This window comes from Urocampus carinirostris, chromosome 12 (genome assembly GCF_059441175.1).
Source record: "Urocampus carinirostris isolate Australia breed hairy pipefish chromosome 12, RoL_Ucar_1.0, whole genome shotgun sequence".
NCBI lineage: Eukaryota > Metazoa > Chordata > Actinopteri > Syngnathiformes > Syngnathidae > Urocampus > Urocampus carinirostris.
The window spans coordinates 2,875,430-2,901,301 of record NC_142360.1 but is presented as its reverse complement, the minus strand read 5'-3'; the positions used below and the strand labels follow the sequence as shown (position 1 = coordinate 2,901,301).

Sequence of the window (25,872 nt, the reverse complement as noted above, 5' to 3'; positions counted from 1 at the left end):
TCAGATCTGATTCCCCCCTATGTTCTGGTCCGAAGCCTTCGTTCTGAGAGAGGCGGTCTTCTTGTGATCCCGGGAGCCAAGAAGTGTTCCGCTGGTTCATGAGCGTTCTCCATCCGGGCACTGGTGCTGTGGAATGCCCCTGCCCCTGAGATCCGATCTGCAACCTCAGTGGAAATGTTTAAATCCAAGCTTAAAACACACTTCTACTCTATAGCATATGAATAACCTATACTTTTCTTGGACAATATCTCTGTATTATTTGTGATTGCAACATCCTTTGCTGTCTGGTAATCCTGAAAGGGGGATGCCACATGTGCGTTCTCTTCTCAAGGTATCTTCATTTTCCTCATGTTGAGGTTTTTGAGTTTTTCCTTGCCCTCATGTTGGTTCCAGATCAGGGGATGGTGTAATAATAGTCTGAAAAAATAGTCTGTGTAATAACCTGTGAAGCCCTTTGAGACTCTTTGTGATTAAGGGCTATACAAATAAAAATGACCTGACTTGACATCTGATGTTCAACTATTACACACTGTCCCTTTAAATCAGCCTCGAAAGAGAAACGTTCACACGCTCATAGCATGCATTCTCTACTTTGGCCAGGGGTAGCGACAACTGTTGAAAGTTGGAGAAGTCGAATTAAAAAGAAGGGGGCGGGGCCTCATTCAAAAGACTTCCGGGTTAAGGAAGATTTCTACTACCCGAGATTATTTTTTTTTTTTTTAGAAAATCCGAAGTGATTGTAAGTAAAAATGTTTCTGGTATTGGCCGAAGAGCATAAAGAACATCTCAAGTTTCTCAACACAGTGGACGCAGCAGGTAAATGAAGCGGAAAATTTGTGCGATCACGAGATGCTATCGCAACTAAATGTATGCAAATATAAAGAGTATGTAGAATTGTATGATGGCGTCAGAAACTCTTAAAATCTGAATCAACTTGATCGGTTTAAATATACGATGTTTTTGTGCTGATTTACTTTTAGTGGTTGGAGAATTTGGGCGCCTTGCGTTGGAGTTCCTGAGGAAAGGAATAAGCCCTAAAGTCTACGATGGAGCTGCCAGTACGTATATTTTGTGCTCCTCCTTTTATGGCCTGTCTTACATTTTAACAATTAAGTGTATTGCTCGCTACTAAAGATAAGGACGAAATCTTAAAAGCAGAGCAAGTGGACATCAGGGATACACATCAGTTATGAGGTTAGGGATAGAAATAGTTTCTGATACAGAACCTCCGATACAAACTTCCAAATAGAAACACAGTTAACAGTAACCACTACTTGTGTGTAATACATGTGCATATGATTAGAAAATATTCTAAATAAGGTAAACGTATTTACCTTATAGTGTGACCAGACTTGAGCTGGTCCATTGCAGTACAACAGGGGTATCATACTCATTTTATCTCGGGGGCCACACAATTGAACAAACATTCTGTCGGGCACCGGACTAGGAGATTAAAGAGAAAGAGAAAGAGAGATAAAGAAATAAGAGAAAGAGGGAGGGAAAATGAGAGAGGGCGGCATAAGGAAAGAAAAAGAGAGCGGGAGAAACAAAAGACAAAAAGTCGTGAGAGAGGGGGAACATAAAGTGAGAGGAAGAAAGAAATCCAAAGAGAAATAAAAAGACAGAAGGACAGAAAAGATAAAAAAGCATGAAGGGTATGAAGAGAGAAAGAGAAGAGAAAAGGACAAAAGGAAGTTAGAGCAAAAGAGGTTAAAAGACAGAGAGAGAGAAAGAGACAAAGAGCAACAAAGGAAGAGAAAAAGAGACATAGAGAGTGAAAAAGACAGAGATAGAGTGGGAGAAAAGGGGTGGGGGGTTAGAGAGATTGAGAGAGAGAGAGAGAGAGAGAGAGATAAATAAATAAATACAAGTACAGTGGAACCTCGGTTCTCGACCATAATCCGTTCCAGAACCCTGTTCGAAAACCGATTTGTTCCATTACCGAAATCATTTTTCGCATTAAAAATAATGTAAATCGTTTTAATCCGTTCCAACAACCTGAGTGTTTACCTGTAACGTAAACTTAAAGCTAACCCAGGCTAATCGTACGTTCGCGTTATCGTAATCTTCCGTACGAAAGATTACGCTTACATGAACATGTAAAAATAAGAAAATTAGGTCGTTTACAAGTCATTTAGCACCCGGGTCCCCACAACAAGTGGTTAGCGGTTCATAGGAAAGGGGGTTCCGTTCCAACACCCTGAATGTTTAACTTGAATGTTTAACGTAAACAAAGCTAACCCAGGCTAATTGTACTTTCGCGTTAGCGTAATCTTCCGTACGAAAGATTACGCTAACACGAACGTATAAAAATAAAAAGAATAAAGAAAATAATTATGAATAGGATTTTTTTACCTTTGTGGTCATCAGCAGAAGGCGCAGGTGGACAGTGGGGTATTCCCTAGCAAGATCAGACACTCGGACACCTTCATATTTTGCCATTATTTCTTTCTTAAATGCAATAGTTGTGCGCACTACTTTTCTTTTTTCACCTGGAGCAACTTTGCTGCTTGCACTGACTTTCTTCGGAGGCATAATGTGGGGCTAAAACACTTCGTACACCTATATCAAAAGCCAAAGCAAAACGAAGCACTTCCGCACGCGATAACAGTTGGTCACGAAAAGAGCGATCTACACCCGTACGCCGCTCAGCATCGCATCCTAGCGTACGCACTTATGCTTTACCGGCGTTCGAACTCGAAATTGGAAAATTAAGGACTGTAAAGTAAAGAAATTTTTGGTCGGACTCCAATTTGTTCGAACTGAGAGGCGTTCGAAAACCGAGGTTCCACTGTACAGTGTCTTTGTGAGAGGCACCTGGCTTTGGCAACATCAAGTTGACATATTTCAACCTGCAGCTTGTATTTCTCTTGCGCTTCTCTGAGTGTTGTCTCGCGGGCTGGATTTAATCTCCTAGCGGGCCTGAACTGGCCCGCGGGCCGCCTGTTTGACACCTGTGCAGTATAAGGTGGATACAGAGGGTGGGGTTGACTTCGGATAAAAACTAAGTGCAGAACTTTCACCATTAGGGACTGTAGGTACTGTGGGAAACAACATGAGTGGAAAAAGGAGAGCTGTCCTGCTTATGGGAAAGTCTGCAGTAAATGCAAGAAACAAAACCCCTTTGCTTCAAGATGCAGAACGTCGGATGAACAAGCTAATCGAATACACTGTGTGGCAGAAACTGAGGAGGACTATGAGGAAATTATGAGCCTTCGTGCAGAAGGGCAGGAGAATGCGCAGGGGAGACAACTGTTTGCGACCATGCTGCTGGGGGATAGGTCAGTAAAATTTCAATTGGACTGTGGGGCAAGTTGCAATATTTCTCTGTTACATCTGCTGAATCCCGACACGAAATTGGAGCAGACGCAACAGGTTCTTGTCATGTACAATAAAAGCACTCTGAGGCCTTTGGGCAAATGCAAGATTAAAATAAGAAATCCGAGGAACAGGAAGCTGTACAGACTTGAGTTCATGGTGGTTGACGGGCAGGCATATGTGCCCTTGCTGGGGAGCAGGGCATGGCTCCAGTCAGAATACGGAGAGAAAATATCATGGCCATTGATGACATAGTTCAACAAACAGACAGCAAAGGACAAACACTGGAGAAGGAGCAGATCAGGGAGCAATACCCACAGGTGTTTGAGGGGGATGGCTGTTTGTCGGGCACATATGAGCTGGAAGTGGATCTAAGCATAGCACCAGTGAAACTACCAAAGCGGAGAGTTCCAGTGGCTCTGATGGACCCGCTGAAGCAAGAATAGACCTGCCTGGTGGCAAGAGAAATAATTACCCCAGTTGAAAGGAGCACAGATTGGATCAGTAACATGGTCCTGGTTAGGAAACCATCGGGAAAGCTGAGGATCTGTACTGATCCCAAACCTCTAAACAGAGCACTAAAGATGCAGCACTTTCCGTTACCAACGATAGACGATGTCCTGCCAGACCTGGCGAATGGCAGGGTTTTCATGGTGTGTGATGTAACAAATGGATTCTGGCATGTACAACTGACTGAGCGCTCCAGTTACTTGACAACATTTGCAACGCCATTCGGAAGGTTCAGGTGGAAGAGGATGCCGATGGGGATCAGCCCAGCTCCTGAGGTGTTTCAGCACAGGCTGACACAGGCACTTGAGGGGTTACCAGGTGTACGCATTATTGCTGATGATATCCTGATTATTGGAGAAGGAGAAAGTCAGGACAGGGCAGTAAGGGACCATGACGAGAAACTGAAAAGACTCCTTGAGCGATGCAGGTCATGCAACATCAAATTGAATTTTGATAAACTGAAGTTGAGACAGAAGGAGGTGCCGTACATAGGTTACAGGCTGACATCTGAGGGCTTGAAAATCGACCCGGAGAAGGTACGAGCCGTACAAGAAATGCCTAGACCCACCGACATTAAGGGCCTACAGAGATTGCTCGGAATGGTGAACTATCTTGCAAAATTCTGCCCACACCTATCGGATAGCTGTGAGGTCCTGAGGCAACTGACACACAAGGATGTGATCTGGGAATGGACTGACATACAGGACTCTGCGTTTGGGACGATAAAAGGTATGATCGCCACAGCACCAGTATTGAAATATTACAATCCAAGGGAGGAACTCACTCTCCAATGTGATTCATCTGAAACTGCCCCAAAAGAGGCTACAAAGAATGCTATTGAGGCTTCAGAAATATGACATTGATATAGTGTTTGTTCCAGGCAGGCTGATGCTTGTCTCAGATACGCTGAGCAGGGCATATCTACCAGAATGTGCAGTTGAGGGTTCTGTTGAAGCTGAAATTGAAACAGTGAATATGATTAATTACTTACCCATTTCAGAGGAGAGACGAAAAAAAATCCAAAGTGAAACTGAACAGGACCAGGCCCTCCAGGTGCTGAAACAGAGAATACTGCAAGGATGGCCGGAGGAGAAAGGACAGGTTGAGCTGAAGGGCAAGAGAATGTGTGTATTGGCCGGGTATGCATGAACATCTTAAGACGTATATAGGGAACAGAAAGAACCATTACTGAGCCATGACTTCCCATTGAGGCCATGGGCAAAAGTGGGTACAGATATTTTCACCTTTAATAATAAAGACTATGTAGTGACTGTGGACTATTTCTCAAATTTTTGGGAAGTTGATTATCTGCCTGATACCAAGTCCACCACAGTCATCCACAAGTTAAAGGCACATTTCGCTCGCCATGGTGTGCCTGATGTGGTGTTTTCGGACAATGGCCCACAATATAGCTCACAGGAGTTTAAGAGATTCAGCCAGTCTTGGGAATTTGAACACGTAACATCGTTGCCCACATACCCCCAAAGCAATGGAAAAGCAGAGTCTGCCGTCAAGACGGCTAAAAGATTAATGGGGAAAGCCCTGCGGGCAAAGTCGGACGCATATCTATCCATACTGGCTCACAGGAACACTCCTGCGCAGGGTGTCCAGGCCAGTCCTGCACAAAGACTGATGAGACGACGGACAAAGACGTTACTGCCCATGTGTGAAAATCTGCTTAAACATGCGAATGTGGACACTGGTAACGCTGTGCAGGAAAACAAGCTCAGACAAGCTCGCTATTACGATAGAGGGGCTACAGCCTCTGCAGAATGGAGAACAGGTGCGAGTACAGTCACAAGTGGCCGGACGCACTGTCTGGACACCTGCAGCGGTGGTACGACAGGACCAGAGAAGGTCCTATTCGGTGGAGCTGGATAACGGGACTGTGATTAGAGGCAACCGTAGACACCTGAGGCCAGCACCAGGGGTCTCATCAGCAGCAAAGACGGTCAGCGGGGCACCGCCCACCTCAGCTCCTAGTGGTGTTGATCACGTCACAGACACACCTCAACCCTGCTCAACAGCTGCTGTGCCGGATCCTCAGATGGCCCAGACTGGTGTCACCACCACCAGATGCTGCAGGGTTGTCAGGAGGCCTGCACACCTCTGGGACTTTGTTTAGCACAATGTGAGGGGGAAAAAAAAGGAGATGTTACAATGTATGTGTTTCACCCGGTGCGGTTATAAGGGGGCACCGACTGTCAATGTATATACTGAAGTTTCCGGTAAAGCTGAGTGACATACATCTGTGTGCGAGTCTTCTTTAATTCATGTAAGATCTAGCATAAAATAGCGTTGTCATTCCCTTTGGAGACTTTGTTGCTTTTATTGCCTCTGTCTTCTTAATAATCGTCCTGAATATTGGTTGTTGACAACCATGCAACTTAGCAAGTGTAATGATGCATGCGCTTTTGTTGTATTTATTGATAAATGCAAGCTCAATTTCCAGGATTATCATGATTTTGTTTCTCCCTTTAGCATCACTGCAATCCTTGGGACACTTGATTATAAATCTTTTTATGAAACATACTTCAGATTTATATGAAAATTGTATAAAAATGCACGATTAAGTAATACACCCAAACCATTTAGGCACTGTGCTCTGTTAGTAGAGACATGAAATGAAATGAAATGATCTGCATTTATATAGCGCTTTTCAAGTCTATCCATTTTAGAGACAGGCAAATACATAATACTGTCAAATCAAGTAAACATTTGTAATCCCTATGAACAAAGAAGAGGCACATTAGCAGCAGCAGTAAATGAAACAAATATGATGTCCATTTTGTGAAGTGCATTTAGTGGTCAACTGCAAAGTCTTCAACAAAAGTACTTAATCATTCTCTACAGTTTTATATCAAACGGTTCTAACAATTGTTGTTGGTTCTTTAGACTTCATATATTTGATTTTAATAACATTTGTCAGGCTCAGTTTGGCATAACGCTCAAGCTCTCTTTTTATAGTTAATTATACACGTACAATGTATGTCATCAAAACTTGAACGTTACTTGAATTTCATCGAGGCAAGTCAGACTCTGTTTTGTTCAACTGTCCGACGTGCTCTTTTAATGTTCATGCGTTACGGCTCTACTGCCGTGATACGCAAGATCTGCTTTGCTAGCTTTGCAAGTAGTCCTTTTAGTTGCCACATCCCGGCTAAAATGCTCCAAATGTTTTGGTAAGCGTGGTTATAGTTGACGCTGCCATTTCTGTATGTTTATGTTACCGCTGGGGACAAAGACAGTATTGACTATTGCGCATGAGTTACTTTCAACAGAGATTACATTTATGTAGAGAAGACTCTCTGTTGTAAAACCGTGTCTGGTGACAATAGTCGACAACAAAATTAATTGTCAACTATTTCTATTATCAATTTTTGTCAACAACATTGACTAATCATTGCATCCTTAATCCAAACTTAATGTGAACTAACGCTAAAGTTTCGCAGTGACGATTTCTTAGAGGACAACACATGAAAATATGTACACTACACATTTTGTATAAAAAGTAACCGATTGTGTGGTCATCATTGCACGTCCTTTGCTGGCAGGGAAGCTGTCGGTCCCCGTGGAAGTTGTGCAACACGGCGTGGAGGGACTCATGTACCTGATGACACAGAGCTCCAAACACATGGTCGTCCTTGCAGGATTTTCACTTTGAAATTGATTATAGTTCTCTGAAGATTTTTTTGACACCTTCATTGTGCTGTTTTTGTGTTTAGTTGTCCGAGGTGGGTTTTTTGGACTCCCTCTTGGCGTTGGAGTTTGGTGAGGAGCTGACACAAAGCCTTTTACAGGTGATACATGGGAATTTATTATTAGTCACCAGTGTTGGCAACATTACTTCAAAAAATAATTATAGTTACAGATTACCTCTTCCCAAAAGTAACTGAGTTAGTAACTGAATTACTCTGTAGAAAAAGTACAATGGTACCTATACTTAGGAGTTTAATTCATTCTGGGAGCAGCTTTTTAACCTGAAACATTTGTAAGTAGAGACGCTGTTCCAAGCTCCGCAAATGTATATATTTTTTTAATAAATCATAGAGCATCATAAAAATACATATTAAAATTAGATTAGCACACGATAAACATAAAATGGGAGGCACATTATGGTAAAAAATACAAAGAATAAAGGAGATAATAAAAACACATGCAAAATCCGCACCGGAGGTTCGATCTCATGACCTCAGAACTGTGCCGCACACACGCTAACCACTACCTAATTTTCATTCATTCGTTCATTCATTTATACTTTCTTTTGTGCTTGTCAGTATTTTTTTATACATGTTAGTACTTCTTTTACTACCTTTAATTTTTGAGTTTTTTCCTTGCCCTTATGTAGGCTTTAGATCAGGGGATGGTGTTAGGAATATCTGTCGTCTTTTATATTCTGTGGCCTATGCAGCCCTTAGAGACTTTTTGTGATTAAGGGCTATACAAATAAACATAACGACTTATTTACTCTTTCATATTTTTCAGTACCTTTTATACTGTTTCATATTTTCAGTACCAATTGATCTTACTTTCAGTACTTTTCAGTAGTTTTAATGACTTTTGTATATTCCCAGTATTTTTGGTAAATGTCACTGTTTTTACTTTTTATACTTGACATTAGTAGTTTTTTATACTATTCAGTCCTCTTCTGTACTCTTTGGCAGATTATTTAGTACTTTTCTGTACGATTTAGGATGCTATAGTTCTTTTTGTACTTTTTAGTACTTTCTTTTACATTTAAAAACTTGTAATACATTCTTCACAGTTTTAGTACATTTCAGTACTTTTAGTTTGATCTTGCCGACTTTATACTTTAATATTCAAACTTTAACTGTTTCTGTCTTTTTTGCCTTCCAACCTAATTCCTGAAGTTGTAGTTTGTTTTTTGTTTTTTTTTCTAGATTTGTTCACAATGTGATAATTAATGATTGATTGTTGTTGATTGATGGTTTTGCAGATGTACCAGCAACATCGGACTGAAATCCGAAGCATCTTGAGTTTGGTGCCTTCCAGCTTACCCGCCTACCACAACCTAGAGTGGAGGCTTGACGTTCAGGTATTGACCAACAACTGTGCGTACATTGTTTTATGGACTTGCTATTGGGCGTGGTGTGGAAGGTTAATTAAAAATATAATCCGATACAGTTACTTTTGGATTATTCCAATCCCAAATATGCCAATAAAAGACAAAAATAAATATGAAAACTAAATAAAAATACCACAATGTCTTGACTTAGATTCTCCGAAATATATGTCGCACCAGGCAAAAAATTGATAATTATGAAGGAAATACATGTATAAGTCACATTTTTAGGGGAATTTTATTTGATAAAATCCAACACCAAAACATACATGTCATTTGAAGGCACAACATTGCAAGGTGGAAATTATCCACTCAGGGTTAGAGCGCCCTCTTGCAGTTTAGAGTGAAAACAACACGTGAAAATACAAACAGTACTCTGTAAAAATGTGTTAATAATTCAAAAGATAAGTCTCACGTGTGTGTGTGTGTGTGTGTGTGTGTGTGTGTGTGTGTGTGTGTGTGTGTGTGTGTGCGCGTGCGTGTGGAGAGGGAGAGAGATGAAAACAGACGTAAACAAGACTAATGCAAATGAGGAAAAGAGTTGAAACCAACGCACAGCTGACTTCGTTATCCCCTGAAGTGTGTAACATATTTCTACTTTTAAATCAAATTGTAATACTCCAAAGTAATCCTTATTTTCACAGAATTTGAAATTTTATGACACCTTTTTTCTGTTACTGCGACTGAATATAGTTACTTTTTTGGTATTCTAATTAGATAACTCGTTACATGTAATTCCATAAATCCCAAAGCCAGCTAATGGTATATCTTCTGCGTCCCCCAGTTGGCCAGTCGCTCCCTCCGGCAGCAGGTGGCGCCCACATTGGCTACCCGGCTGCACCTTACACACAGTGGCAGTTCCAGCGAGGAGCGAAGCATGGTTCTCCACATGGACCTCTGCACCCTCCTGCACCTCATCTCCATCCTAGAGGGGGCGCTAGCAGCCATGAAGACCACGCACACGCGCCGCATCTTGCGAAATATCAAATAACCACATCCGAGCCCGATTTGATTCTGCCGCATTTAATCTTCGATTCAGGAAGGGAGACTGTTGATGACAGAAAAAAATGTCTGCAGCCTGATAAAAACAAACCTACAGAACATGCTTACATGAGTGGGCAAATATGTGGATGCTGCAATTTATTCTCTTCTGGGACTTGTCACAGTTTTGCAAGAAGTGCTTCATCGTCCAATCAGATTCAAGTATTGTACTGTTTATTTTGTCCAAGTTTTCTGTTATGAAGTTCCATAAAGGAGAACTGCCAAATAACAAAGTGGAACATTTCAAAAAAGGTGAGGCTACACAAATAAAACTTCAGTTCAATACAGTAGAACCCTGGCTTACGGGTTCAGGCTTTACCATGTTTTCACTTTAGGTAGAGGTAAAACCTCAGGCCTGAGCCCGGCTTGAAATTTGGGTTGACCCTAAGATGTCAATCATTCTGTTTGTATTCGGGCTGGGCTTCTCTCCCGCGGACTTTTTTCAGTTTTTTTAACCCATTATTGTACTTTGTTTCTCTTTCTTTGTGCAATGGATCCAGTCACCCGCTTGTGATTCTGTCCTTTTCCCTAATTGGGGCATTCGCGCTCGTCACCGCTGCATTCCTTCTTAGTACTCACAAATAAAATATAAGAATTCAGGTTTGCTTCTAGTTTGGTCCCTTATAAAGTTGGCTGTTTATGGTATTTCTCAGGCGTCCATGCTATGAAATTTAACCTGTTTTTATATTCCTAATATAAAAACAGTCATCACACACACACACACACACACATAGTCACGTTTCAAAGATCAGTCTAATTCCATTATTTGTAAATACATTTTTCGGTCTAATTTAATTTTAATGTGAAATCACACTCATGTGTGACTTCATTTCCTGTTTATGTGTGACGTCAATAAACTACGCCTACTGACTGGATGTAAGTTAATTCGCTCGGGGCAGTCGCCCAAGATGGCTGAGTCAGGTGGGCTGAGGCATCCACGATGTAGATTAAAAACTCAGTAAGTGTTTTTATCTGAATAATTCTGCCAACACAGAGTTTATATCTTGGATATCTCTCACATTTTTTGGTGCCGAAACCCGGGATGGGGTCTTTTTTGGGTTGATTTTCGCGGATTGCAGACGAACGCATGCCACGCTTGTAGCGAAAAACAAAATGGCGGATAGCAACATCAGGCTAACAACGAAAGATGTGTTAAAATCGGCTCAGAAAACCTGCATTCGAACCAAGTTGGTGTACACATTCAGGTAAAATCATTTATTGATATATATAAATTTGGAATTATTTTAAGAAGGAGCCATTTTATGATAAATAAACCGGGGGACGATAGTGGGCGAGACAGGCCTGTCTAGGCCGTAAAAAAATCTTAGCTAAGTATATATTACCCGATCATCTAAGAAATTACCAGTTTAAAATTAGGGTGTGTTTTAATATTTAAACTATGTTAATAGTTTAAAACAGGACCAGGTCATCAGGACGGGAAAATTAAGATCCGCTCACAGGCCCAAAAAATACACATTCTTGTACAGTTGAGGATCGCATTTCGGGTAGAACCCATCCATCCATCCATCCATCCATTGTCTTCCGCTTATCTGAGGTCGGGTCGCGCGGGCAGCAGCGTTAAAAGGGAAGCCCAGACGTCCCTATCCCCAGCCACCTCCTCCAGCTCATCCGACGGGACCCCGAGGCGTTCCCAAGCCAGCCGAGGGACATAGTCTCTCCAACGTGTCCTGGGCTGCCCACGGGGCCTCCTGCCGGTGGGACATCCCCGGAACACCTCCTGAGGGACGCGTCCAGGAGGCATCCTTATTAGATGCCCGAGCCACCTCAACTAGCTCCTCTCAACGCGGAGGAGCGGTGGCTCTACACCGAGTCCCTCCCGGATGACTGAACTTCTCACCTTATCTCTAAGGGAAAACCCAGCCACCCTGCGGAGGAAACTCATTTCGGCCACTTGTATCCGGGATCGAGTTCTTTCGATCATGACCCAAAGTTCATGACCATAGGTGAAGGTAGGAACGTAGATCGACCAGTAGATCGAGAGCTTTGCCTTTCAGCTCAGCTCCCGCTTCACCACGACAGACCGGTACAGGGTCCGAATGACGGCAGACGCTGCACCGACCCGTCTGTCGATCTCCCGTTCCATCCTACCCTCACTCGTGAACAAGACCCCAAGATACTTGAACTCCTCCACTTGGGGCAAGACCTCCTCCCCGACCCGGAGGGAGCACACCACCCTTTTCCGACTGAGAACCATGGCCTCGGACTTGGAGGTGCTGATCCCCATCCCGGCCGCTTCACACTCGGCTGCGAATCGCTCCAGCGAGAGCTGAAGATCACGGCCTGAGGAAGCCAACAGCACCACGTCATCTGCAAAAAGCAGTGACGCAATGCTGAGGCCCCCAAACCGGACTCCATCCCCGCCAAGACTGCACCTAGAAATTCTGTCCATAAAAGTTATGAACAGAATCGGTGACAAAAGGGCAGCCCTGGCGGAGCCCAACCCTCACCGGGAACGAATCCGACTTACAATGCGGACCAGACTCTGGCACCGGGCATACATGGACAGCACAGCCCGGATAAGACTGTGCGGTACTCCATACTACAGAAGCACCCCACACACGCCCGCCCGAGGAACACGGTCGAATGCCTTCTCCAAGTCCACAAAACACATGTAGACCGGACAGGCAAACTCCCATGCACCCTCAAAGACCCTGAAGAGTGTATAGAGCTGGTCCAGTGTTCCACGGCCAGGACGAAAACCACACTGTTCCTCCTGAATCCGAGATTCGACTTCCTGGCGGACCCTCCTCTCCAGTTCCCCTCAATAGACCTTAGGATGGAGGCTGAGAAGTGTGATTCCCCTGTAGTTAGAACACACTCTCCGGTCCCCCTTCTTAAAGACGGGAACCACCACCCCAGTCTGCCAGTCCAGAGGCACCGTCCCCGATGTCCACGCGATGTTGCAGAGGCGAGTCAACCATGACACGCCCACAACATCCAGAGCCTTAATGAAGTCCGGGCGGATCTCATCGACCCCCGGGGCCCTGCCACCAAGGAGTGTTTTGACAACCTCGGTGACTTCAACCCCAGTGATACAAGAGCCCAACCCAGAGTCCTCAGGCTCTGCTTCCCCAGAGGAAGACGTGCCGGTGGGATTGAGGAGGTCTTTGAAGTACTCCGCCCAGCGATTCACAACGTCCCGGGTCGAGGTCAGCAGCGCCCCATCGGCACTATACACAGTGTCGATGGCACACCGCTCCCCCCCCTAAGACGTCGGATGGTGGACCAGAATTTCCTCGAAGCCGTTCGGAAGTCTGCTTCCATGGCCTCGCCAAACTCCTCCCATGCCCGAGTTTTTGCCTCGGCAACCGTCAAAGCCGCATTCCGCTTGGCCAGCCGATACCTGCCAGCTGCTTCCAGAGTCCCACAGGCCAGGAAGGCCCGATAAGACTCCTTCTTCAGCTTGACGGCATCCCTCACCGCCGGTGACCACCAACGTGTCTGAGGGTTGCCGCGGCGGCAGGAACTGACTACCTTAAGGCCACAGCTCCGATCAGCCGCCTCAACAATGGAGGCGCGGAACATGGTCCACTCGGACTCAATGTCCCCCGCCTCCCTCGGGACATGGGCGAAGTTCTGCCGGAGGTGTGAATTGAAACTTCTTCTGACAGGAGATTCTGCCAGCCGTTCCCAACAGACCCTCACTACACGCTTGAGTCTGCCGGGTCGGGCCGGCATCTTCCCCCACCATCGAAGCCAACTCACCACCAGGTGGTGATCAGTTGACAGCTCCGCCCCTCTCCTCACCCGAGTGTCCAGAACATGCGGCCGCAGGTCCGACGCAGACATGGGGACTTGAGACTTAGTGACTTGGACTCGAGTCGACTCGAGTCGCTGTTTTTATGACTTGTGACTTGACTTGGACTTGGCAATCTAAGACTCGGGACTTGACTTGTGACTTGACTTGCCCAAGAAAAAAATACTTGGGACTTACTTGGGACTTGAAGGTGAAGACTTGAGACTTACTTGAGACTTGCACATGTGTGACTTGGTCCCATGTCTGGTCCGACGAAACGATGACAAAGTCGATCATCGAACTACGGCCTAGGGCAGGGGTGGCCAACCATTCAGCGACTAAGAGCCAATTTTTCGTCTGTGTTACTACAAAGAGCCACATCATAGTTGTTAACGGGGGCGAGTTGATTATTTTTTTTCTTTGTTACTAAAAAGCCACATTATACACATACAGGGAGTGCAGAATTATTAGGCAAGTTGTATTTTTGAGGATTAATTTTATTATTGAACAACAACCATGTTCTTAATGAACCCAAAAGTCTCATTAATATCGAAGCTGAATATTTGGGAAGTTGGAGTGGGGCTTTTTTAGTTTTAGCTATTTTAGGAGGATATCTGTGTGTGCAGGTGACTATTACTGTGCATAATTATTAGGCAACTTAACAAAAAACAAATGTATACCCATTTCAATTATTTATTTTCATCAGGGAAACCAATATAACAGCTCAACATTCACAAATATACATTTCTGACATTCAAAAACAAAACAAAAGCAAATCAGTGACCAATATAGCCACCTTTCTTTGCAAGGACACTCAAAAGCCTGCCATCCATGGATTCTGTCAGTGTTTTGATCTGTTCACGATCAACATTGCGTGCAGCAGCAACCACAGCCTCCCAGACACTGTTCAGAGAGGTGTACTGTTTTCCCTCCTTGTAAATCTCACATTTGATGAGGGACCACAGGTTCTCTATGGGGTTCAGATCAGGTGAACAAGGAGGCCATGTCATTAGTTTTTCTTCTTTTAGACCCTTTCTTGCCAGCCACGCTGTGGAGTACTTGGATGCGTGTGATGGAGCGTTGTCCTGCATGAAAATCATGTTTTTCTTGAAGGATGCGGACTTCTTCCTGTACCACTGCTTGAAGAAGGTGTCTTCCAGAAACTGGCAGTAGGACTGGGAGTTGAGCTTGAGTCCATCCTCAACCCGAAAAGGCCCCACAAGCTCATCTTTGATGATACCAGCCCATACCAGTACCCGACCTCCACCTTGCTGGCGTCTGAGGCGGACTGGAGCTCTCTGCCCTTTACCGATCCAGCCACGGGCCCATCCATCTGGCCCATCAAGACTCACTCTCATTTCATCAGTCCATAAAACCTTAGAAAAATCCGTCTTGAGATTTTTCTTGGCCCAGTCTTGACGTTTCAGCTTGTGTGTCTTGTTCAGTGGTGGTCATTTTTCAGCCTTTCTTACCTTGGCCATGTCTCTGAGTATTGCACACCTTGTGCTTTTGGGCACTCCAGTGATGTTGCAGCTCTGAAATATGGCAAAACTGGTGGCAAGTGGCATCTTGGCAGTTGTACGCTTGACTTTTCTCAGTTCACGGGCAGTTATTTTGCGCCTTGGTTTTTCTACACGCTTCTTGCAACCCTGTTGACTATTTTGAATGTAATTCTTGATTGTTCGATGATCACGCTTCAGAAGCTTGGCAATTTTAAGAGTGCTGCATCCCTCTGCAAGATATCTCACTATTTTTGACTTTTCAGAGCCTGTCAAGTCCCTCTTCTGACCCATTTTGCCAAAGGAAAGGAGGTTGCCTAATAATTATGCACACCTGATATAGGGTGTTGATGTCATTAGACCACACCCCTTCTCATTACAGAGATGCACATCACCTGATATGCTTAATTGGTAGTAGGCTTTCGAGCCTATACAGCTTGGAGTAAGACAACATGCATAAAGAGGATGATGTGGTCAAAATACTCATTTGCCTAATAATTCTGCACTCCCTGTAAACATATTTTAATCATGTACGCACGCATACACAAATCTCTACTCTAGACTAGATCTGATGAAAATAACAACACCAACATGATAATATCAAAAATTTTCAACAGTTAACATTGTGAGCACTGTTCCAGATCCATTATCGACTTGAGGTCTGAGAGCTTGGGATAGTCCTTGTCCTTCTCTTCCATTTACAGTTTCACTGGATCCAAAAGCTCAAAGAAGCGAGATAGTACCTGGCTTTTTGACAGCCACCTCACAGTGCAGTGCAGCGGCAGGTCACCTGGAAGTCCTTGGTCCAGTTCAGCGATGATATTCCTGAATATCCTCCGGTTAAGCGCATGTGTGCATATGAAGTTGACGATTTCCATCACAGGTTTCATGACGTTGTCAAATTTGAGTGATTTAGACACGAGTTGCTCCCTGTGGTTGATGCAGTGGAAATCCCAAAAGTCTGGAAATGTTTGATCAGCTTTGTACAGTCCCACAAACCCGTTCATTGATCCGATGATGGCTGGCGCTCCATCCGTAGCTCTTGCAGTTAGTTTGTTTGCAGGTCAGTGTGCAACTGTTATTCAACAGCTGCATTAATATCGGATATTCTTCGTTCCATACTGTGGCGAGACAGTTGAACATCTGATTTGCTCTGTTTTAGTTTGTTGTCTACAGGAGTCAAGATTTCAAAGGCGTCAATGACGCATTTTTAATGAATTCTCTTTCGTTGTATAGCTTTTTAGCCCGTGCTATGTTCCAAGCTAACTGATACGAAGCAAGCGTTACGGTCTCAGAGTGTTTCATAATTTTTTTGAAAGAAATGCAACTGTTTTTCTGCTTTGCTTTTCGTAGTCAACAATTTTTTCTTACTAAGTTCAGTCCCTTTTGGAAATTCCTGTTCGATGTTAGGGTGGAGTGAGCTGAATTGACGCTGAAGATTTGAAGCTTTGAAATGTGCTAATGCCGCGTTACGTATAAGGCAGATAGGCTTGCCATTACGTTCAATAAAATAATATAAACTCTCCCATTCTGGCAAAAACGTCCTGTGTTCTTCTTCATATTTTAGTTTGGCTGTGCCTTTTTACCTGCCATTTCAAGAGGTAATTTCACATAAATTGACTAAAATACATTTTGTCAAACAAATATTTTCTCGTCGCTCGTTTTACGTCACTAAAACAGACATTCATTGTCGGAGTGCCATCTAGCTGTAGGGAAGGCAAATTACAGTGCTGGCTAAACATTCTTGATGCATGTCATGTTAGAAAGTTAGAAAGAGCCGCATTAAACCAGTTTATAACAGCTCCTAAAGAGCCGCATGAAACTATTTCAAGAGCCGCATGCGGCTCGAGAGCCGCGGGTTGGCCACCCCTGGCCTAGGGTGTCCTGGTCACATATGGACACCCTTATGTCTCTCTTCCACTCTGGAGTTGCCCGTGGTGAGAGGCGCAGAGCCGGTGTGGGCATATTAATTGCTCCACGGCTCGGCGCCTGTACGTTGGGGTTCACCCCGGTAGACGAGAGGGTAGCCTCCCTCCGCCTTCGGGTGGGGGGACGGGTCCTGACTGTTGTTTGTGCTTATGCACCAAATAGCAGTTCGGAGTACCCACCCTTCTTGGGGTCCTTAGAGGGTGTGCTTGAGAGCGCGCCCCCTGGGGACTCCCTCGTACTGCTGGGAGACTTCAACGCTCACGTGGGCAATGACAGTGCAGACCTGGAGGGGCGTGATTGGGAAGAACGGCCCCCTTGACCTGAACCCGAGTGGTGTTTCGTTATTGGACTTTTGTGCTCGTCATGGTCTGTCCATAATGAACACCATGTTCGGACATAAGGGTGTCCATATGTGCACTTGGCACCAGGACACCCTAGGCCGTAGTTCGATGATCGACTTTGTCATCGTTTCGTCGGACCACGGCCGCATGTTCTGGACACTTGGGTGAAGAGAGGGGCGGAGCTGTCAACTGATCACCACCTGGTGGTGAGTTGGCTTCGATGGTGGGGGAAGATGCCGGCCCGACCCGGCAGACCCAAGCGTGTTGTGAGGTTCTGTTGGGAACGGCTGGCAGAATCTCCTGTCAGAAGAAGTTTCAATTCACACCTCCGGCAGAACTTCGCCCATGTCCCGAGGGAGGCGGGGGACATTGAGTCCGAGTGGACCATGTCGAGGCGGCTGATCTGAGCTGTGGCTGCAAGGTAGTCGGTGCCTGCCGCGGCGGCAACCCTCAGACCCGTTGGTGGTCACCGGCGGTGAGGGATGCCGTCAAGCTGAAGAAGGAGTCTTATCGGGCCTTCCTGGCCTGTGAGACTCTGGAAGCAGCTGGCAGGTATCGGATGGCCAAGCGGAATGCGGCTTTGGCGGTTGCCGAGGCAAAAACTCGGGCATGGGAGGAGTTTGGCGAGGCCACGGAAGCCGACTTCCGAACGGCTTCTAGGAAATTCTGGTCCGCCATCCGACGTCTTAGGGGGGGGGGAAGCGGTGTGCCATCGACACTGTGTATAGTGCCGATGGGGCGCTGTTGACCTGGAAGGAAGTCGAATCTCGGATTCAGGAGGAACAGTGTGGTTTTCGTCCTGGCCGTGGAACACTGGACCAGCTCTATACACTCTTCAGGGTCTTTGAGGGTGCATGGGAGTTTGCCTGTCCGGTCTACATTAGTTTTGTGGACTTGGAGAAGGCATTCGACCGTGTTCCTCGGGACGCCCTGTGGGGGGTGCTTCGGGAGTATGGGGTACCGCACAGTCTTATCCGGGCTGTGCGGTCCCTGTATGCCCGGTGCCAGAGTCTGGTCCGCATTGCCGGCAGTAAGTCGGATTCGTTCCCGGTGAGGGTTGGGCTCCGCCAGGGCTGCCCTTTGTCACAGATTCTGTTCATAACTTTTATGGACAGAATTTCTAGTCGCAGCCTTGGCGGGGATGGAGTCCGGTTTGGGGGCCTCAGCATTGCGTCACTGCTTTTTGCAGATGACGTGGTGTTGTTGGCTTCCTCAGCCCGTGATCTTCAGCTCTCGCTGGAGCGATTCGCAACTGAGTGTGAAGCGGCCGGGATGGGGATCAGCACCTCCAAGTCCGAGGCCATGGTTCTCAGTCGGAAAAGGGTGGTATGCTCTCTTCGTGTCGGGGAGGAGGTCTTACCCCAAGAGGAGGAGTTCAAGTATCTTGGGGTCTTGTTCACGAGTGAGGGTAGGATGGAACGGGAGATCGACAGACGGGTTGGTGCAGCGTCTGCTGTCATTCGGACCCTGTACCGGTCTGTCGTGGTGAAGAGGGAGCTGAGCCGAAAGGCAAAGCTCTCGATCTACCGGTCGATCTACGTTCCTACCCTCACCTATGGTCATGAACTTTGGGTCATGACCGAAAGAATTCGATCCCGGATACAGGTGGCCGAAATGAGTTTCCTCCGCAGGGTGGCTGGGTTCTCCCTTAGAGATAGGGTGAGAAGCTCAGTCATCCGGGAGGGACTCGGAGTAGAGCCACTGCTCCTCCGCGTTCAGAGGAGCCAGTTGAGGTGGCTCGGGCATCTAATAAGGATGCCTCCTGGACGCCTCCCTCGGGAGGTGTTCCGGGCATGTCCCACCGGCAGGAGGCCCCGGGGGCGGCCCAGGACACGTTGGAGAGACTATGTCTTTCGCCTGGCTTGGGAACGCCTCGGGGTCCCGTCGGATGAGCTGGAAGAAGTGGCTGGGGATAGGGACGTCTGGGCTTCCCTTTTAACGCTGCTGCCCCCGCGACCCGACCTCGGATAAGCGGAAGACAATGGATGGATGGATGGATGGATGGATGGCCACAGGCCTGTCTTTTTTCATTTTCTCCTTTTATACTTCCTTCTTTCCTTAACTCCTTTGTACAACATAATTCGTAATATCAATCATCAAAGCAAGTGAGCCGTTTGAAAGCCGTCGCTCTTTAATGAATTAAGCCAAAAAAGCCGGTTCTCTTAAAAAAACTGACTTAACCTTCGCTCAACAACAATTACCACCAACAGTGACATAATCTTGAGGCGACGAGATCTCGTTAGCCAAGATCGGCGTGCAGAAAAATAAGAACTCAAACCGCGAGACCAAAACAACGATGAAAAGTTTGTAGTGCAGTAAATCTTTGTTAAAGAGTAATTGGGTGATAATGACAATTTTGTGGCAAAGAAGTTGCGTCCCGGGGACACACGTTGATTTAAGACTATGCGTCCCCACCAAAAATTATGCGTCTAGGACACAGGTACGTGCGCAAACAAAAACACTGAGTGTATAATACAAGATAATTATACAGAATAGTTTAAAAAGATAGAATATGTAAATAACAACACTAATAATTTCTCGTTAAACATGCGAATAGCGAAAGGGTAAAAACTTTTAAGACGTGTAGTTTTGCTCCTAATAAAGCAAAGATGAATAAAGCAAAGAAGGTGACTGGGAATCGTCCATAATTTTGGTGTCCATCTTCTCGTTCATTCGTAAATAGACAAATTCAAAAGAGGTGTAATACGTAAACATGTTATTTCCTTAGTTTTTACCGATATTCAATAACAGATTACTCTCAACAGAATAATGCACACAAAAAGCAGGTGATCCGAATCGTTTCAAATAATCAAAATTTTGAAATATGTTTGAAAATAACGACATATTTACACAGAAAATAACATTTTAGACTAGAAATCATTAATAATGTAGCTGAAGCTATTTCAGTCACTGAATGAAATGTGTTTTCTTTTTAAAAAAGAAAAAAATAACACAAGTATTAATAGTCGGGCCAGATCAGGTTTATTTGTATAGCCTTAATCACAAAGGATCTCAAAGGGCTGCATAAAACAAAGTTTATTGCATAGAGCAAAGACTATTGCACAGAATAAAGATTATGATAATAATATACTATAAATGCGAGTCAACAAGATAATTCATAAGTGACAAGTATGTATTGTTTTATATTGAATCAATAAGAAAGGGTTGATTATGATTATAGAGAGCGGAAAAGACAATTAAAAGGTTTTGACATTGAGTTCCATTTGGCATTTTTTTGAGATTTTTGATGTTTAGATAGTTTGAGGGTTTGGAATTTTGATGAGTTTAGCCCGAAGGACAAGATCCTTTGGGAGGACAATTGATTCCGCACTGAATTTTTTTAAGAATGAGCATGTTACGATTGACAAATGATTAATAAATATGTAACAAATGCTGACTTATAGTTTGGATTAATTAAAAGGAAACAGTGTCTATGGAAAAGAGCATTTTTAGAAGACAATGAGAAACAGATTGATCAATCCTGGAAAGGATCATAGAATTAAAAAATAACGGAAAAATTGATTTTGAGACAGATCATGATAAATTAAAAATATAACTGCACGGGAAATAAATGGATAGAAATTAATTAAACTAAGATAATGTCTACTAGTACTTTAATTTAGAGAAAAATTTAGGCCATTGAATAGTCCAGCTTATTTACTAAAGCATCCCAGTACGTAAGCATGATAGAATTAACGAGACTCTAAGTGCCTCTGAATTCCACTAAAGAGAGAAGACATTTTTTTCTAAAATCAATGTACTCTCAAAAGGACATATCAAATTGTCAAAAAGCGGCCCACACACAGTTGAGGAAAATTATCAAAGACATACATTCGTCCATTGTCTGCTCTTATCAACAGTGAGGTCACGGGGGTGATGGAGCACACCCCAGCTGCTTTTTGGACAGGAGATGTCTGAACTGATCGTCAGTGGAACTGACAAAAGGCAATAAAGTCATTTCATTTCATTTTTGAGACGGACACATTTTGAAAAAGTACTTTGATGGGCCAAGAGCAACATTCAAATGGTGAATGTAGTATGGAATACGCAAATCAAAGCCTGGAACACAAGAACATTCAAGAATACGTCTGCTTGAAGTTATATAGAGTCTTGTTAAATTGATAAATTTCATCTCATCTCATCTCATTAGCTGCACCACTTATCCTCAGTGGGGTTGCGGGGATGCTGGAGCCCATCCCAGCAATCATCGGGCAGTGGGCAGGGGACACCCTGAACTGGTTGCCAGCCAATCGCAGGGCACACAGGAACAGACAACTCGCTCGCTCATTCACACCTAGGGACAATTTGAACCGGCCAATCCACCTGAAATGCATGTCTTTGGAATGTGGGAGGAAACCGGAGTGTCCGGAAAACCCACGCAAGCACGGGGAGAACATACAAACTCCGCACAGTAAATCCAGTTGCTAGATTTGAACCCACACAGGAGGTTCCCAAGACTGTGCCACACACGCGCTAACCACTGCGCCGCCGTGCTGCCCATTGATAAATTTATCTTGCAAAATTATAAATGCTTTTTTATTTCACTTGTATTCATAAAAGTTGAACTGAGTTTTGAACTCAGTTGGGGGGAAGTTTTTAAGAGACTGATAAATTCTAACTCCGAACGAGACACGTGAAATGTTTTTGGTCAGAATTCAGTAAAATTAGAGTTAAAATCTAGTTTTGTCCGCAATTGATGAAAAATTGTCTCCTGAATAAGCTCTCCATATAACTTTTTTTGGGAAATCCAAATCATGAAGTTTTGGACGGATAGAAAATATTACACAAAAAGAATATGGTGTAATAGAAAACAATTCAAATGTTTGTCAAATAGCTTAACAATAATCAATTAGAATGACCATACACGTTAATTCTGATGATGATAATGGTTAAACGGATTCAGTGACTGGAATTAGTAAAAAAGCCAAATTTGAGATTTACTGTAGAACTAACAATTTAAAAAAATAAATTGTTTATCTTTGATTTCGAGTTTTGGGATATAATGCTTAAAATGGATATGGCAACTTATAGTGGGGATTTTGCCTTCACCTATAATAAATATAAAGATAATTTAAGAAAATATATGAATCTATATAAATAAATGAATTAGTTGTTTTTCAAGTTAAATTGAGCCACAGGAAGTGTCTTAACAGGGGGGAATAAACAAACATAATTAGCATAAGCAATTTTAACAATTTTTTTTAAGTCTCTCTATTTCTTTCTCTCGATCTCTATATCTCTCTATTTATCTCTGTTTCTCTCATTCACACAGGAGACAGTGACCCCTGGTGATCAGATGCTGGTAAAACAAAAATGCCTGGTCCAGTCCACGATGGAATGGCCCTTCTGCTCATCGCCCCCACGGCTGTTGGGGTGCCTGGACTCACCAGGGACACTGTTGAAAATGAGACGAACATCGATCCCCTAGCCACTATGAAGATCCAAGCGGGTAAGGCCAGTCGGGCCCCTGCTTACATCGACGCCAAAAAAAATCTTGACAACGTTATCTAGAAGACTGGTGGTCGTAAAAGTATCAAAATAAGACCCCAACTCCAAAAACAGTGAGAAGAAAGGAGATTGGTTCGATTTCTGCTACTGTTTTATTGAAATCTTTGGACTTTAAATGAAATGAAAATGAAATGATCTGCATTTATATAGCGCTTTTCAAGTCAATTACTTCCCAAAGCGCTTTTACATTGTGCTTCACATTTCCCAATAGCGGCCGTGATCTGTGCAGCCATGTAAGGCGCTAATCTGCTTATTGAGGGTAATTGGGGGTTCAATGTCTTACCCAAGGACACTTCGACATGTAACTTGGATAAGCCGGGATTCGAACTGGGATCCCTTAACCCTAAATGATCGCTCTACCTCCTGAGCTATATTTTAATAATACTTTTGATTTTGTTTTTATTTCTATAGTCAGATGTCCACACATTTTATCGATGCCGGTTGTCATATTTGCTAGAATTTAAAATCTAATATTGTTCTTGATGAAAAATGGTTTTGAAGGTTTGTTTATGCATACCATTTTTGGTAACTTAGCACCAGGCAATCGTATTCTAATCTGTTGCCTAATTAGCGATGCTACAGTTTCGAAAAGGATTTTGGGGTTCTTTTCATTTTGTTTTATTTTGTTTATTTTAATTCTCGCGGTCTCCATCAATGACCCTCATAGTTAACGATTGCTTAGAGATTTGTTTTCATTTTTGAGAAGAATGAACTACACTGAAAAAATAGCGTCTTTTTGTTGTTCTTTTTTGTTGTCCAAATTTGTTTGTTTTTTTCGTTTTTGTTTTGTCCCTTGTTTTTCCAGAAAAAGACATTCCTGGGAGGATAATTTTTTTTCCTTTTTAAAGGTTTTTGCCTCTCCATTAAATTACCAATCTGATGTTTTTTTTATTATGTTCTTTGAAATTCACAACAGGGGGGGAAATGTAAAGTTGGCTGTTTTTGGTTGCGTATTTCTCAGACTTCCATGCTATAAAATTAACCTGTTTTTATATTCCTATTATAAAAACAATCATCCCTCACACACACACACACATAGTCACGTTTCAAAGATCACTCTAATTCCATTATTTGTAAATACATTTTTCGGTCTAATTTCAATTTAATGTGAAATCGATAGATAGATAGATAGATAGATAGATACTTTGTTCATCCCCAAAGGGAAATTCACATTTCCAGCAGCATCCCTGAGCTGAGAACAATCGAGAACAATCGAAAATAACACGGGAGCTGCTGGAGTGGCTGCCATTCGTGACGGCGCCGGAAGAAACGATTCAATTTGAATCATGTACAAACAAACAAACAAACAATTGAATCATGTACAAACAAACAAACAAACAAAATATTTATGTTTCAATAAGTGGAGTGTTAATAAAAATCGGGGAAAATAATTTCAGATACTGATATAACCAGGTAAAACTAATTTTAAGTTACCTGTCCAAATGAATGTTGTGCCATCTCACCTTTCCACTCTCTCTCCTGCAGTTGACTTGCTGCTGCTCGCTCCTGAAACTAATACTTACCTCTTTGTGTATTGCCTGCAAATCACACTCATGTGTGACTTCATTTCCTGTTTATGTGTGATGTCAGTAAACCACGCCTACTGACTGGATGTACCGTATTTTCCGCACTATAAGGCGCACCGGGTTATAGGGCGCACCCCCAAAAAATTGTTTTTCGTCCAATATTTTCCATACATAAGGTGCACCAGATTATAAGGCGCTACAATGGGAACATCGACAAAACAGTCAGATAGTTCAATCAAACTTATTACCCCCTTAACATTCCGAAAGCTTGCAAAGAATCAAATACGTGTCGTAGACATGTACGGAAACAGTGTCTGTACGATGTCACCAATAAGTCAAATGCATTGTTCCAAATATCATTCGGAAGGTTAAAGATTCAGATTCAGATTCAGATTCAGATCTACTTTATTGTCATTCTAGTACACGTGTCTACAGAACGAAATGTCAATACATCTGACCCGCACAGTTTCCTTGAATGTACAGATATAAATAAATGTTGTATTGAGTTGGAGTAGTGAGTACTATTAATATACTAAATAATTATGGCTACGTATAGTATTTTACCGTAGTGCAGATAGTGCAAGAGGAGTAGCTAACCGGATGTGCAAAATGGGCAGTCAGGTTAACAAGTCAGGTAAACAGTAACAATAACACTGTATTGAGTTGGTGTAGTGAGTACTAATAGTATACTAAACAATTATGGCTATGTATAGTATTTTACAGTAGCGCAAATAGTCCAAGAGGAGTAGCTAACCTGATGTGCAAAATGGGCAGTCAGGTTAACGAGTCAGGTAAACAGTAACAATAACACTGTAACAATAACGCTGCAAGTACAATACAGTAGTGCAGAGAGCAGATGTGCAAGGAGTGGCTAGCTATAAAAGAACTGCCAGTAGTGCAAAAAGTCAGTCTTGGGATTAAAAAAATGCCAAACATTTCTTAGTTTCCATTTCATTTTTTGCTGGCAACTGTGTGGACAGCAAAGTAAGAATTTTACTGCGCAGGGAAACGGGGTTCTTTACTGTGCATATGACAATAAACACTTTGAATTGAATTTAGTTTAAAAATAGACTCATCACAGAAACATCAAGATCATTCTAAAACAAGATACCGGGAAAATATAAAGCCGCATAGCTCACCTAAATTCTCTTGCAGCCGTCACGTTCAATAATGATACGTAACCATGGTCTTCTTACAACCGTGAGTGTAGTAAATCCAGGAGAGTAAAATATTTACAAATACAGAATAGTAAATTTTTTTATGCCGTAGTGCAACCCAACATGTGATTCACATTCATCTTTTTCGGCCAATTGCAGGCTTTGTTTCACCCCTTTAGCCTATGCGAGCCTGTAAATGATAA

At 43.4% G+C, this 25,872-nt stretch overlaps 1 protein-coding gene across 1 annotated transcript; it reads left to right on the top strand.

Annotated features, from left to right (window-relative positions):
- Positions 1-647: 647 nt before the first annotated feature.
- commd2 (COMM domain containing 2) lies at positions 648-10,551 on the top strand. The gene is made up of 6 exons (XM_088349579.1): positions 648-816; positions 981-1,058; positions 7,383-7,465; positions 7,554-7,628; positions 8,786-8,884; positions 9,696-10,551. The coding sequence occupies exons 1-6, from the start codon at positions 750-752 to the stop codon at positions 9,900-9,902; spliced, it is 609 nt and encodes a 202-aa protein (XP_088205705.1). The 5' UTR covers positions 648-749; the 3' UTR covers positions 9,903-10,551.
- The last annotated feature ends 15,321 nt before the right edge of the window (positions 10,552-25,872 follow it).

Coding starts and splice junctions, on each gene's coding strand:
- commd2 (XM_088349579.1), top strand. CDS start 750: ATGTTTCTGGTATTGGCCGAAGAGCATAAAGAACATCTCAAGTTTCTC. Junction 1,059..7,382: donor AGTCTACGATGGAGCTGCCA/GTACGTATATTT, acceptor CTTTGCTGGCAG/GGAAGCTGTCGGTCCCCGTG. Junction 8,885..9,695: donor AGTGGAGGCTTGACGTTCAG/GTATTGACCAAC, acceptor TGCGTCCCCCAG/TTGGCCAGTCGCTCCCTCCG.